Source organism: Dermacentor silvarum, chromosome 3 (assembly GCF_013339745.2).
Source record: "Dermacentor silvarum isolate Dsil-2018 chromosome 3, BIME_Dsil_1.4, whole genome shotgun sequence".
Classification (NCBI taxonomy): domain Eukaryota; kingdom Metazoa; phylum Arthropoda; class Arachnida; order Ixodida; family Ixodidae; genus Dermacentor; species Dermacentor silvarum.
In genome coordinates, this window is record NC_051156.1 from 76,613,663 (window position 1) to 76,630,020 (window position 16,358).

At 46.7% G+C, this 16,358-nt stretch overlaps 1 protein-coding gene across 1 annotated transcript; it reads right to left on the reverse strand.

Annotated features, from left to right (window-relative positions):
- Positions 1–4,598: 4,598 nt before the first annotated feature.
- On the reverse strand, positions 4,599–7,023 carry LOC119444490 (putative nuclease HARBI1). The gene is made up of 3 exons (XM_037708883.2): positions 6,279–7,023; positions 6,064–6,205; positions 4,599–5,562 (listed from the first exon to the last, which is right to left on the reverse strand). The coding sequence occupies exons 1-3, from the start codon at positions 6,885–6,887 to the stop codon at positions 5,219–5,221; spliced, it is 1,095 nt and encodes a 364-aa protein (XP_037564811.2). The 5' UTR covers positions 6,888–7,023; the 3' UTR covers positions 4,599–5,218.
- Positions 7,024–16,358: the final 9,335 nt, after the last annotated feature.

Below are 16,358 nucleotides of genomic sequence, written 5' to 3' on the forward strand. Positions count from 1 at the left end.
AGAGTGAATTAAGGCAAAGTTAATTAGGGTGTAGGTAATTAAGGTAGGTTTAATTACGATAGAGTTCACTACGGCAATCGAAACCACCTCCGTTGGTGGGGGTCGAACCTACGAACATTGGTGTTAATTAAGGCGAAAGTTAATTGAGGCACAGTTAAGATGGAGTTAATCAACCTACTCGAACCCACCACCTTTGGCGGGTGCGGAACCCCCGACCCTGCGTTGTGCGAACCTTGTGACGAACGCCGTTGGCTGTCGCAATTACACAATGCACCAAAACCTTTCGGTCATGTAGGGCGCTATAACGTAAAATGATTCCAAGTTGGTTTGATTCCAAACTCCTGACGTCAAAATGACGCCGCAGAACATGCGTATGGGGGCGGGACACGACGACGTTTTTCAAACAGGCCAATCAGCAGCCTCCATCTTTGCCGGAAGCACGCTTTGCTTGTTTTTTACTCCAAAGGGGTCGTATAGCAACTTCATGTTAGATGTAAACGCCTAATAAATAGATCATTGTTTTTCGCTGACATTAAAACTGTTTTGTAATGTTTTGACGCGCAAGTGGTAGACGCGTATTGCCAATTATTAGCAAGTATTCGCATTTTTCGAGCCGTAGTCACACACGCGTCCATTCCGCATCCGAGCCAGTCCGCGCCATTTTTCTGTGCGCAGGTAAGATGGCGGCTACATAGAAGCAGCTGATCAGTGCCGTCGCCCGCATTTAGTGTAGCTTTGCCCGTAACGCTGCACGATTAGATGAGTCTCGGCCTCCGTGGTGTGCTTTCGCCCGAGAAGAATTTCGGAAGCTGTGAACGTCATGTAAACCGTGAAAGCGAAGCGCAAGGTGAGTAAACAACATCGACCTCTTGTGCCTAATGTCTAGACAGTCGCATCTGAACATCTGCGGTGGTCGCGGGATGCTCACATTTGCTTTTATTCGCATAGGATAGCCTAGAATCGATGAAGGTTGGAAAGCAGTACATCGCAGCAGATACTGGTAAGCAAACTTTTTCATTTCACAACGATCTGAACTGTCTGTCTCTGGATGTGGGTGAAGTGCGCAGTGATAAATCCCCCCTACATGTTGGAAGTGGACTTAACCGGGGAAAATGATCTGTTATTTTGTTTGTTTGTGAAGTTTATTACGTTTCAGAAAAACAGTGATTATGTTGTGATAAGGTTACAAAACATTGAGTGTTTTTTAACGGCATGGTGAAATGATATGTGAAACAATACTTGTTGCTTGTATTAATTTCCTGCGATCGGGCGAAAATTGAAAGTACGAAAAAATGGCGGCACCTCCAGGACCCCGCGTATCGGCAGCTCAAACCACTCTGCTTTTTGAGTTTATGGAGCAGCACCCGTACTTGGCGAGAGGCGCCGCAAGCCTCTCGCCAAGTATGAGTGCTGCGCATAAAAAAGCGTTGTGGAACGAGCTGACGGCCGCGCTCAACGCGCTAGGGCCGGCTGTAAATACAGCCCGGCGCTGGCGCCAGTATTGGGCGCGAATTGTGCACGACTTGAAAAAACTTGCCCCGCAAGTTGGGTCGGAGAAGAGGTGAGCCTGCAGCTTTCAACATACTTCGGAACGTAAGCTCACTGTGTTCATGTTTTTGCAGGAAAACAGGAGGAGGCAGGTTGGGCGGGCTGGAGGGCCGTGTGATGGACGTCTTGAGCCGCACCGGCCCAGGCTACGCGCCGGTCGATTTTTTTGCTGATGCCGCCGAGGTGCGTAGTGTTTTGTGTTGATATGTGGACCGGTTTGGGGAAGTTGCACTGTTCAGAGCTGATAAATGTTTTACTGCTTTGTGTTAATGTCTGTTTTCTTGCAATTAAGAACACATGCCAGCACATGATATCCATACTTTGCAGAAATGAAAATCTGGCCCCCCCTAGAATAACATAAGAAACCAATGCTGTTCAGAAATGTCCTGTGATTGGTTATATGGTTCGTTACTCCGTGAAGCATGTGTAGTCACGAGTAATTCAGTTGATATATCAAGCATATTCTGTACAGAGTGAATAAATTTGAATAGACTTGGCAAACAGTTCATGGAACTGAAGCAACAATAACAGTATTCAAATCATATTCATCAAGTGCAATGCTCACATAGTGTGTCTACTATGCTTTGTTATTGCAGCAGGCAAGCTCCAGCGAGGAAGAGTCCGCTGCCGCTCATGTGCCTCTCCCGACGGCCCTACCCCAAGTGTCCGTGGGCACAGAGCCGGGGACGAGCGGCACTGCACGTAAGGCACTTTAACAGCAATTGAAATGCGAAGCCTTCAGAAGAAAGCACTGCCTGTTGTGAACTTTTAAACAGAAAAAAAATTATTTCACATAGTCACCTACAAAGAAACACAGCTAGTCCCTGCCATAATCCGACTGTGCAAGACGAAACTATATTCTGTTTGACTAATCATACCACTTGTAATGCAGCTTCTGTAGCGTTCAAGTTGTCGTGTAGAAATTAATATTGGTGCAGCATATTGTAGTGCTGTGGTGTCGCTTTATTTATTTATCCAACTGTAAGGTTTATATTGCCTACAGCTTGTTGCCGGGAATAGTTTCCTATGTTTCCACCTATGAACCAGTGAATGTTCAACATAGAAGGGCACAACAAATTTGTTATCCTCTTTGGCCCATTTAATTTTTAAGGACCACCAACTCGGCAGCAGCCCCAAAGACCACCTCTGCAGCAGCAGCCGCTAGAGGATGCGGCCTGCAGGGCAGCAGAGGAATGCGCGAGGCAAAGGCAGCTGGCGGAGGCTGTAAACGTGGAGGCTGTCGCCTTCCACCAGATGCTTCTTGAGCAAAACAGACAGGTACGTACAACTCGCCCAGGTTGCAATTTTTTTAAGAGGGCATCTGTATTCACTGGGCTGAAGTGTTCATTGGTTTGTTTACTTATGTATCCTCTGCGAGATGCTTTCTCATTCTGTTACTTCGCAAATTGCAAAGCATTTCCGTGGTTGCAGGCACCGGCACAGCATGCTCATATTTTGCAGGTAAATTCAGCTTATCACCGACATTGCCTTCTTAGTGACAAAGGTGGCTTGGTAGCATTTTCTGTCTTTGAACATGTTTATAACATAACAGATCATATACAGTTTGCACTTCAACTTCTCACGTCATATGCATACGTTCTCACTGCCCTCTAGAGTAATCGTGCTGAAAGTGTAACCCTTGCAAACACTGATGAAACGAACAATTTAATTTCGTTTCCTCTAGCTGCAGTAAGTGCATTTTTTTCGCAGCATCATCAACAACTGGTGGAGGAGCAGAGGGCCTCTCGCCTGGTGCAGCAGCAGTTGGTGATGGAGACGAGGGGTTTGCGGGAGGCGACTGCCCTCGTCGCAGTCACCTTGCGCCAGCTCGTGGCTGCCCTCGCCCGTGGCCTCCGCGAGCCGCCTCAGCCGTAGTTTGTGGCACGAGTCACCATTATATGTTGTTCATTATGACATTTGTTTATATGTAATGTTTCGCATAATGCATAATTTATTGCAAGTTTTTTCTTATGTTTAGTTCCACTTGCTGAGCAAGCTTGTCTCAGTGAGTGAACTGTACTGCCTAATGTTTCATCTTTTTGGTTAGGTGTGTGCTTTCGTTTTGTTGTTTATGAGCTATTTATGTATTCACTGCTTTTCAAGGAACATGTTGACTATGTGGTCACTTTTATTTTAGCCACAACAGTGTTTCACACACAAATGCTGTGATAACAGGTATTGAAATCCACTGTTATGATTTTCACACTATATTTATGTTGTTTCCAATCTTATTTGCCTATGGAACCCACAAGTGGCCATATTTTAGCAACACGTGCGTGTTACTTGCAATAGTTATTGTGATATATCAGGTTGCGATATCGGTGATAGCAATGCAATCTAGTCCCCATTGATGTTGAGAATTTTTTATACACCCAATGTAGCCATTATTTTACTACATTCACTGCCAGGCTGTTCTTGTTGGCCTTGGTATATGTCAGATTATCGATGTGCACGGTATTTTTTCACGTCTGTCATTCCTTAAGGGCGCCGGACTGCACTTTCACACTGGTGGCCCTATTGTGGCAGTAGTTATTGCAAATAGCATCTATTTTGTGCTACAAACACGGATGCATAACAGGCAAGTCTTGCAACACCTTTTTGTGCTGTGAAGTTGCTGGGTGAACGCAAATGATCGTGGATGAGCCCAAAGAAAAACAGTATCAATGACAGACATTTATGTGATTTAATGTGTGCCAGCAGCCTTTCACAATGTATTAGATCCCATTTAGTGGAAACCGTACTGTCACTTTGGCACCGTGAAATCGTACCCTGTGTACATTGATTTGTATCATGATGACTGTTATTCACTTCGAATAAAACATGACACTGAAGATGTGTTGAAATTGTTCGTTTACTGTAGGGACATGAAAGGAACGAGTTTCAAGAACATCGCTGGCACTTGATATCACTTTTTACAAATATATGTACAGTTATACAACTATGTAGAAATGAATGTACATCCAAGGGAGCATCATGTGCTTGACATGCCAGGCGATCTGTGTCAGCATGACTTGGCCTGTTGAAAAGGAACTGTGCGAGGCTGTGTGGCAAAGCTGTGTGGGGCCTGCAAGGTGTGCAAGAACAGTACATATGATGGAGCGAAAAGTGTGCTTTGCTGCGGCCCAAGCAGGAAGCGAGGAGACGAAGTCCAATATCCTCCCATGCACAGTGCAGACGGCGGTGACAGTGGCGGTGATGCCAGTAGATAAATGCATCAAGACGACAGTAGCAACAGCAACAGCAGCAATTCAACTAGCAAACTCCTGCTGCCCAGAGAAGTGGCTACGACATTCTGCTAATGACCACAACGTTGTCTATCCACAGCTACTAAGTAGTGTCACAGTGGAATGATGCAATAATCTCCAGTTGCGACAGCTCATTGGTACACGCTATGTGAAAGCAATGGTGGTAATTTAGCAGATTCTATAAAAAAAACACCACGCTATCAACTCATGCCAATACGCCTTCACGTTGGTTCCTTCTCTTTATTAGGCATATGTGCCTGACACTGCAGGCACGTTTACTGCTGCTGTCGGTGCTGCTGCCGACGCAGCCGCCTTCGCACCCTTCGCAGGTAGTGCTGGTGCTGCTGTCGTGTGGTTCCGAATAATGTAATTACATTGTCACGGGCAGCACATCCTTTCAGGTACATTATGCGTGCTGCCCTCGCTCAGGGAACTACAAGTGGGAGGGGGCCACCGTTTGCATCGTCACTGCTGCTGTTGCTGCTCTCATCATCATCAACCTCATCAAACGCACTGTCACCTTCATCAAGACACAAATTGTGCAACACTGCACACGCTGCAACGATGTTGGCTGCGCGGTCTGGTTCATAGTGGAGGGCACGGTACCTCTGAAGGCAGCGGAAGCGGCTCTTCAGAAGTCCAATGCAGCGTTCCACTACGGACCGCATGGAAGCGTGTGCAGTGTTGTACCTGCCTTCTGCAGTGTGAGCGGGAGGATGGCCTGGGACCGGAGTCAGGAGCCATGGTTCCAGGGAGTAGCCGCTGTCACCTGCACGAGCATAAAAATTGTATCAATTCAAATGCGCATGGTTGAGCTAGTGAAGCATGAGTCATGTTACAAACACCTACTACACAGATGCTGTAATAAAATTATGTACAGGCTGAGCACTTGATGCTGCTGTGATCAGCACAGATAACAATAGCTGGTAGTAAATAGTAAACTTCATGTTATTAGCATCCAGCAAGGTCGCCGTTTGGCCGAGTTGTCTGTATTCTCGAATTAATGCCAGTGTAAAAAATAATGGGGCAAGACAAACGTTCTTTGTTTCGTAATGTACACTAATTTACATTAGCTTGCAATACAGCAGTTAAATGTCATTTTGCTGCAAGCAGATACTCATTAAAAAAATTTACCAGCCCGCCTATGTAACCTATACTTAACACGCTACTATAATATAAACGGTTAGGGCTTCCAACATATACTCTTACGGCGGGAGTACACTTTATTGTGTGCTGCTAGGCAACTGTATGAATTTTTCCCTCTGCTCACCGAGGAGGTGCTCGCCGGCCTTGGCAATGTGTCCCTCCTGGAAACGACGACGCAACCACGTCGTTCTCCAGACGTGTGCGTCGTGATCCGACCCCGGTCGCAGAGCGTCGACGGCCAGAATCCGCATGCCTGCGTCGCAAATCTGACGAAAGCGTGCACAGCATCAGCCACGCGTTGCTATGAAAGGCAAATTAGACAAACATGACGATACTTACGAACATGCTGTTAAGGGCATAGAAGCCTTTGCGGCACATGTATGCCGCCTTGTTGTTGCCCTTCGGTGCGATGATGTCAATAAGGCTGCCGTCCACGCAGCCGATGACGCCGGGAATGCCGCCGCGTCGAAGGAACCCTTCTTTCACGGCCGCCTTTTCCTCCGACGTCCTCGGGTAGTGGACCCACTTGTTGCGAGTCCCGGCGTGGACGATTGCCTCCGCCACGCGTCGCACGCACTTGCTGACCGCAGGCTGCGTCACGCCAGTCGTCTCCTCGCTCCCAACGGACCCCTGAAAGCTGCCCGTCGCGAAAAAACGCAACGCGCACAACACTTGTCGCTCCACCGACAGCGCTGTTGATCGCACGCCTCCGAGCTCCTCCGCCACTTCGTCGCACAGCCACCGCACAGTTTCCTTCCTCAGACGAAAGTGCTGCCGAAACACGTCGTCTGGCATGTCAAACGCGTCCTCGGCCTCCCTCCTTCCGCGCCTCCGCCCGAGCTGACGAGCCGCCGCCGCCAGCACCAGCAAGAACGCCGCCATTTTTGATTCCAAACGGAAAGGGTCACTCGCCGGTGATTCCGCGATGTTTCCTGTTTTGATCGGCATAATTTAGCATAAGTAGTGCGTAAACGTCACTATGACGTGTCAGTTTTTGCGGTTTCGTGACGTCGCTTGACGCACCGGCGAGGTGGGCGCGGCCTCAGAAATATGAGCCAATCAGCGAGCGGCGATCGTGGATTTGGAATCAAAACAGTTTGTAATCATTTTACGTTATAGCGCCCGTAGTTACTCAATGACTGAAAAAGAATAGGCATCGCGCGGTGGTAATAATGCTTGTGCATTCATCCACGTATGGATAACTAAGCGCCCCTTGAATTTTAATTCCCTGCTGCATGCAGTACAATAATATTTGGCTCCCATGTTTACAAACATTTTTTCAAGTGCTTCAGGGCCCTTTTACTGTTCTACATTAAAACTACAAGTCTCCACTCAAAATTAGAGCGTAAACATTGTTAACGATACAAGCAGACGCATCGCATCTATCACTTAACTTTTTCGATTTTTTTTGCACCGTGAAAATAAGTAAAGTTGCTATAATCTTTAAAATGTTGTAAAATAAGAGCACGCATATAGTTCTGCCTAAAATTTTTGCATTGTCACGGGGAGAAGATAGCGTTGAAATATGTTTACAGGCTATTTACAATGTGTTCACTGGCATACAAGATGCAAGACAGGACGCATGACATCAGCGACCGTCATCGTCTTCTGTGCTGTCCTCAGCTTCGTCTCTGGCAGTACGTGGTAACATTTCCCTCGGTGGCGAAGGCGCCGTCCCGGTGCTTGCTACATCGTTCGAGTGGTGTCGCTTGAGGTGGGTGACGTGGACGACATCGGTGGAAGGTCGAAACATGCTGAAATCGAGAGGCGTGATTTAAAATGTGACGTCGGACGCTTGGCACCAAGAAACGCTACGGGCCATAGTAAGGCCAAATCAACTTTTCACAAAGATTAACTCGCAGTGACGGTGTACGAAGAAGGACCGCATCACCAGGGTTGGAGTGGGAATCGCGGTGGCGGGCATAATAGGCGCGTCGTTGATTTTCCTGCCAAACGATAAGGCGCAGGCGGGCAATCTGGCATGCCTCTGCAGCTCTGAAGATCGTGTCAGGTGTGTATTCTGACGACGTGTCAAGAACGGCGGGACGGATCATGTCAAATGACAGCGTGGGAATCACCTGGGGTATGAACCTGGGCCGGAACTGGAGAGGCAGCTTCAGTCTCGCGGCGGAAGATGCACACAATACTGTCGGATGCAGCTGGTACGGGTAGGAGAAGGAGGTCATCGCTGGTAGATGTTGCAGCCGTGTTAGGAAGGCGAGAAAAGTGGGGAGCAATGCGACGGCTTCTGGCTTCTTAGAAGCGGTGGCATTCAGCAATGATGTCCTGCACTGTCGAAGAATTCTTGAATACGAGGAGAGTAAACACGCCATCCACGAATCATTTGAGGATGTGCGCGACCTACTCCGCTTCCAGCATCTTCTCGACAACCTTGCTAGAAAGCGAAAGCACGTCCTGAATAGTTGCCTCATAGGAATTAGTGCAAGTCTGAACTAGGCACGCTAAGTATTTCTGCGCGGCACACCGGCGCCGACAGGCTTGCGAAATAAATCAGTAGGCTTATTCTTGCACAAATATGGCGTAACCAAGCATTCAACCTCATTGGCGAACGTTTTAGACCTTTCGACGAGAGCTATCTGGGCTCCCTTATATCAAGTTTCATTAGTCCTGAATAGGTCTGCTATTTTGTCTGCTTGATGCGACCCGAGTCTGTCCAGTGCAGGGAAGGCTAAGAGACGTGTCAGTGAACCACTGATGAGAGCCGCCTGTGCGCTCGAAGAAGGGAGCAGGGCTAGTCCACTGTGATATAATATTTCTTGTGCGAAGCGCTCGTTGCGTCGGCTCAGCGGTGAGGACAATTAGAGGGTCCCAATGAAAGCACCCTTCTTTCGGCTCTTTTTAAAGCGAAGCATTCTTCGCATCTTCTCCCGACTTTTCGGGTGATGCTGCTGCTGCTGCTAGGAACTGACTCGCGCGCGCCGCTGGGTTTCTTGCAACATCACCAGATAGCGCTCTCCTTCGCACAACCCTTAGAGTACAATTGATTATGAAGAACGACTGAGGAATATGGAAGATGAGCTGGGACAGTCTTCAGATATTTGTACAGTTGTACAGAAATAGCATTGATTCGCAGTGGAAGAAAAAAACTAGCAAGCTTATCAGCAAGTAGGCGACCGGTATACTAAGTAACATGGAAACAAAGAATGTCCAGCACAAAGTCATAGAGGCTGAGATAATCTCATGGGCGGCGGCACTGGAAAGAAACCTTCTATACAAATCCTAACTGACCTAAGAAGGATACAGACGGACGTATATCCAAATCTGTCAAAATTACGCACTGTACATCCAGCGCTTTACCCGGCTAAATGTCCGTGGTGCGGAGGTAGGCCGACACTCTACCACGTATCGCGGGGATGCACGTGGAAGCCACAGACCTGAACTCTAGTTTAGGCAATCATACAATTTTTACTATGGAGCAGTGGGAGGTACAGATTGCCAGTTCGGACCTGGGAGTGCAACTAGCACTTCTGGATCATGTCCGGCGGGCGGTGGAGGTCAGTGGAGTCCTGGACGAAGGGCCCCACCCATAAGACTCGATGGCCCATTCCCATTTTCCTTTTGAATAAAGTGTTTCATTCATTCATTCTATGAGTAACCACTTAAGAGGGAAAAAACGAAATCAGAAAAGAAACAATTTACGAAAAGTCAATAAGAAGCTTTATTACTTTTCGAAGCGAGATCAAGACGCCTTATAACGCGTACTTAAACAACAAGGTACAATGAGGAATAAGAAGCATGTGCCTGCTGCGGTAAAGCTGGGGAAACGATGGAGCATGTTTTATTAGAATGTGAAGGTGGTCGATTGAAGCACCTCTGGACTCCTTGACACCCTTGGGTTCAACGAGAGCAGGGGGAAAGTAAACATGTCCGCAATAGAGATTAGTAAGAGGCAATTGGAAGATTCGTGGAAGAAAAGTAGGGAAACGACAGACAACGGAGGCGTGCAAAAACAAAGTGAGCAATAGGGCTTCAGGAAGTGTGGTATTGGGAATACTTCATGTTTTTTTATGACAGGTAGGACACTAGTCAATATAATAAACAAAGCTTGGTGGCGCAAACACCACCCGGTTCCAAAGGGGACACTCATGGCATCCATCCATAGATCCATCCCGTCCGCTGCCGCCGTGGCAGCGCTTCACAGTTTGTGCGTGTGTCGCGTGCAGTGCTTGCTTTCCTCTGCGACCTATGGAGGTGGCGTGCTGAGCTGTGATAGTGTAAACATTGCACTCGTCTATAGCCTGAACAGAACGCTTGGAGCTGACGTCTCAGCAGCGTGCTCGCACGTACGCAGAAGGAGCAAGTAGACACGCCCCAGCAACAGAACTCGAAAGTGTGCACTCAGCGGCGAGGACACCCAGGCCTCAAAGAATCGTCGCGCGAAACGCGAGCGTATTCGCTACTCAGCGAAACGTGGTGCCGGGTGCGAATGGAAGCTGGCTGGAAGACGTGAAGCAAGGCAACGACGTGTAGCGGCAACGCGAGACGAGCCGCGTGGTGAGCACTACTACCAGAGCGAGAAGCAGAACAACCATGCCTGGCGGCCATGGAATACGAAGAGCGTGGTCAGCACCATGACCAGAAGCGACAAACAAACAATAATTATCTTCAATTAAAGCAAACAGCATAAAACGCTTCGCTTACATCGATTTCCACAGTGCGCGGTATCCGAATTTCTTTTTTTTTTGCGTGGCCGAGACGAGCTGGTGAGATGTAATGTTATCTTAGGTCAAGTCGCGCTATAGGAACAATGTGGGCCTCCAGAACAATAAAACAGGCATGCACGGAGCAGGCCGACGTGTTTGTCTTGATGCTGCGGCTTGCCCTCGTCACGTCCTTGCGCGTCATCTTGTCGGGCCAGCAGCAGTATTCAGTGGTGCACAGGACCAGAAACCGCACGCAGGTTATTTCATTCGAGCAGCATACTCAAATACAGAGAAAACACCACGCATGTCACTTTACGTGCTCAAATTGCCTACATGAGTCTCACAGAATTTCTTGACTCAAGTTGGTTTGTGTAACTTAATTTTTATGCACTCGACTGACGTTCACCGGGTACCATGTAATGCGTAGGCCATGTAATGCGTAGGATGGATAACCGGTGGACCATTAGGGTTACAGAATGGATACCAAGAGAGGGGAAGCGCAGTCGAGGTCGGCAGAAAACCAGATGGGATGATGAAGTTAGGAAATTTGCAGGCGCAAGTTGGAATACGCTAGCGCAAGACTGGGGTAATTGGAGATCGCAGGGAGAGGCCTTCTTCCTGCAGTGGACATAAAATAGGCTGCTGCTGCTGCTGCTGCTGCTGCTGATGATGATGATGATGATGTTTTACAAATAAAGTGTTTCTAGAGCCGATGGCTTGGTTCATGCTGCATGTTTAAAATTTCGCAACAACAACGCAAGTTGCCACACCTAAAAAAATAGCATTTGTACCTGCAATACTATGCGCTCCAGGCACTATCATATTTAGAGTGACTTCACTTGTTTGGTGCGACCGTCGTTTGCACATAAGAACTACAGACCTGGCATCGAGGAACAGTTTCCGAGGAGGGAAATAAATGAAAAATGTTGCCGGAAGTTTCCTTACGGGTTTTCATGCATGCCACTTTTTATATACGGATGTCCTGGCTGTTACATTTCACATTTGTAATCGAAACAGTCAACTTTGGCCTTTCCTTGCACGGCCCAATTGTGTATGTGCGAATTCCGCACCTGTGAACTGGACTGTGTCGCTATGTACAATCAGCAAGAGTACACTTATCCGCTGCTGTAGAGAAGATCGTACGCAGCTAGCGATCAATTTTCAGTTAAAGTTTTCCTTCCTTTTTTTTACTACTTGTGTTCATACACTAGCAGCACAAATGTTGAGCGCCCTTCACATATTGTTGTTTGTGGGCGCACGTTTTTGGAAGGGTTATTAGTACGGATGCCCGCTAGGCACTCTTTACATATTCTACTTCTAGCAGATCTTATTTTGCATTCCTAAATGCTTCCTGAGCCTATCCGAGGCTGACGTTCAATTTCACCGTTGAAACTTTTCCAAAGCTTCAATAAAACGCGAGGGCAAGCTTGTTGCTAAAATTATTCTTAATTGTTTCGTGATTGTCAGCATGGCTAGCAGTAAAGAGGATACATTCCACGTAGCGCAGTGGTAGAGCGGCTAAAATATATATGATCATGGCACTATCACAGGCGGTGATAATTTTTAGATTTTACAGAATTTTTAAAAATCACCTGTCGCAAATACAATCATTCTAGTGCCTGAGCAGGATTATTCAGAGAGGTGGACATTACTTGCACGAGAAATGGAAACAATGTTAATCTAGTTTCAAGAATACACTAACGTCTTAAATATTCACGTTACGGTACGTATTGTGATTTACGAATTATAGCCGGTAAGTTTGCAGAGTGTATCCACTTGGAATGAATTTCCATAACGGCACTTGTTCCACTCACCTTTAAAAAAAGAAAACACGCTTCTAAGCATTTATGCACAAAAGTAACTGGAACGCGGCTGTATTTCATCCCACTCATTGGAAAGCAATATCGCGAAACTCATGCCATACTGGAGATTCATTTCAAGTAGATACGTCTTGCAAACACACCGGTCACAATTAACAGATTCCAGTATGCACCGTAATGTAAGTAATTAAGAAGGTAATTGGTGTACATTTAGTAAATCTACAGGGAAAAAAAGGTGTAACACAAGAGTCCCCCAGTGGCCGCCTTGCGCTTATTTTCGCATTTACCTCTGCCTTGTTCGCAAGCGGTATTACAGGCCACACGGTATTAGTGATTCTGTGTGTGGCAGCCCTCATGAGTTGAATAAAGCATCATTATTACACTTTTCTTTTACGTACGCAACACCGTTCGCAGCCTGCTAATTTGTGCCTGCAACAGCTAGCTTTTGCTGTTCCGAGGAGCGCGTAGGACTCATTACTCCCTTATTTGCGCCTACCATTTTCATAACTAGGATACCAAGGCCACTGTTGATGCGCAGTGCGGTCGTATTATGCTGTTGTGGTGGAATAAATAAAGTTGTTTTGCATTACCCGCGTGCTGTGTGGAATATAAGATGTAGCAGAATAGTTTTGAAATTTTTGCACACCGCAGCACCTGCATGCTGTTGGAGTCCCAATGCAAGAACAATTGTGTACGGTGATTTTAGGAAAAGAGCTTTGGTGTTTTATCGAGAACCCCCGATGCTCAAGGTAATAATCCTGCCTGTTCCACTATGTTAGGCAACACAATTTGCTTTTGGTGCAAAGCAGACGCAAATAACCGCATAACATGGTACTTGCATCTGAAAACTGCGTTGCTGAGGAATGCGTGCAGGTAAAGTATACCGCGCTCTATTCCAAATTCTCCTACAAGCTACCATCTTTTGCTGCTAGTAATCGTGAAAGGAAGTACTTGAATTAAGCTCTAGTTTTACAACCGAGCTCTACGTGAATTGTGCACTTTGGCGTAGAATACGTTGTTTTGCTGGAATTTATTTAAATGCCGATTAGCACATTGTTCTTTGCACCTCCTCGAAGTCTATGTTGAAGTGAATGCCTGATCAATGCGAAAGCGGGAACATCACGCTGAATGCAACACCGTATTCACTGATTATTCCAACAAGCGCCCAAATGTAGCTCATAATTGGATCGTGGTTTTGGCACATAAGCTTCCAGAACTAAAAAGAAACAAAGGCAGGCACCCCTGCGCTGCATGCTTTTTACCACAGGATAGGCACACTTATACCTTGCTTTTCGCGTGCATATCTTTAGATTTAAACGCAGCAATTTATTTTAATTTAAAGCAATTTAAATGCAGCAATGAACGCGCGAAATAAGATTGACGGGAAGACTACATTGAACGATGACAGCTCCTGCGCGATCGAGAGGTGGCTTTACCGCACAACATCATCTTTACCGCACAACTCGGCTACCTTTGGTATCGTATACAGTAACTCTATCAGCGATGACTGAGTGGCGCCGCCTGGTAGGGAAATCTGAACTGTTCCCCAGATACCTGCCGTGGTACCAACCCAAATAGGAAGACAGTAGATGTTTGGATCACTGCGTTTTACGGATATCCACTGCTCATCCAGTCATTAAAAGTTATATTCGCAAAAGTGTTCTTGAACATCGTCAGAAGAATTACATTTCGTGTTCAAGCCAGCTTGGTTACTGAAAAAAGTTGCAGTGGCTTAGCTCGGCTATGCCAAAATATACGTAGCGTTAACAAAGGTTCAGCTGATTATTCTTAGCTTTCCTGGTTGCCTAGATTGTCAAGGATTAGCTTGATTGTCATGCTTACTGCTGCTCCAATGACACACACGTGGTATACGTAATATGTGGCACATGTATATTTATTTTTGCTCAACGTCACGTTGCTCTCCGTTCTTCTGCGCTGTTGAGCAGCATTTGCGCTCTCCTTCTCCATGGCTATATCCACACTGGCAAACGCCAGTCAGAAGCGCAGCGGCTCCAGCGCAGTGCCAGACGGCGACTGCACAGCGAGCGAGCGCGCGCCGGCGCCAGTGCGTCTACCACGGCTTCGACGTCACTCCTCTGGAATGCGCAGACCGGCGGCGGAGAGTCGCGCGCGGCGGCGGCGGCGGACTGCGCGAGAGGTGCCGGCTCCGGTGGCTCCGGTGGTGCGCAAGCCGTGTGACATCACTGATCCTTGCGCATGCGCAGCAGGGCTCTTGATGTGCCACGCGAAACGGGCTTGGCTAGGCAGTTTAGCTAAGGCTACAAAATTACCTGATACGTTGTGATACCACGCGCACTACTTGCCGCACATGACAGCTGCATGAATCTTTCGCGTAGGGCAGAAAGCTAGGCTAGATGCAATGAATGCATACTTGAACTCTGCATGGAAAGCAACGGCCACATGAAAAGAAGGACAAAGGAAGAGTGTTCTGCTCGTGCTGCTACGTTCATCGTGTGTCTTTCCTGTAGTGTTGCAGTCATTTTCCACGCTGATTTGAAGTATGTGTCTATTCTCCATCCAACTGCGTGTCACTGTTGAGCACTAAATCCCATGGCCATGAGGGCCACCAGGTTTTTTAGCGAGCACTGACGTTTCGGAGAAAGTAATGCGTCCGTCTATTTCTGCACAGCATAGTTAAAGCGCAGGCAGTATGAACGACAAAGTTGTTAAAATGTCATTCTTTCTTTCAACTTTATTTACAGATTCAAAAGGAACATCGGAGCCTTCTGTAGATGAAGAATACGATTATTATGGAAGTAAGAACATTCCTTGAGAAAACCTCACAACTTATTTTGTTCTCTGAAAAGCCATTCAAATTTTTTGAGTGTATCGCCATGCTGCTTTATCCGATATCAAAGCCACAGTAACAAACATGATTCACAGGACTACACGGGAGAATTATTGAAATAATTAGTAATTTTTAGTAATTAGTAATGACAAATTATTGTCAGTGTGAAACACGGATACGCACGTAGTTTCGATGCTTCATCGAAGTTGCATACACGTGCCATTCACGTGCATATTTTACCGTATCGCAAGACTGCCCTCATACTTCATTTGCTAGTCTTCAGATGGCAGCATACTCTTTATGGCTTATTGTAATTGACTTCGTAATTGACTTTGTATTGTAATTATTGTAATCCTGATAATTAACGATAGCGTTCAAAATGCCATGACAACACGTCTTAGAGCTTCAATTATGAATTGTATGTTAAACCACACGCGTACCACAGAGCGCATTCGGTTCATTACAAAATTGGTATTTTATTTTTTTTAACGCTGGTAAATCGTCTGGCTTCATTAAGTATTTCATCATCATCATCAGCCTATATTTTATGTCCACTGCAGGACGAAGGCCCCTCCCTGCGATCTCCAATTACCCCTTTCTTGCGCTAGCGTATTCCAACTTGCGCCTGCAAATTTCCTAACTTCATCATACCATCTGGTTTTCTGCCGACCTCGACTGCGCTTCCCCTCTCTTGGTATCCATTCTGTAACCCTAATGGTCCACCGGTTATCCATCCTACGCATTACATGGCCTGTCCAGCTCCATTTCTTCCGCTTAATGTCAACTAGAATATCGGCTATCCCCGTTTGTTCTCTGATCCACACCGCTCTCTTGCTGTCTCTCAACGTTACTCCTAAGATTTTTCGTTCCATCGCTCTTTGTGCGGTCCTTAACTTGTTTTCGAGCTTCTTTGTTAACCTCCAAGTTTCTGCCCCATATGTTAGCACCGGTAGAATGCAATGATTGTACACTTTTCTTTTCAACGACAGTGGTAAGCTCCCAGTTAGGATTTGGCAATGCCTGCCGTATGCACTCCAACCCAATTTTATTCTTCTGTAAATTTCTTTCTCGTGATCAGGGTCCCCTGTGAGTAATTGACCTAGATAATCGTACTCCTTTACAGACT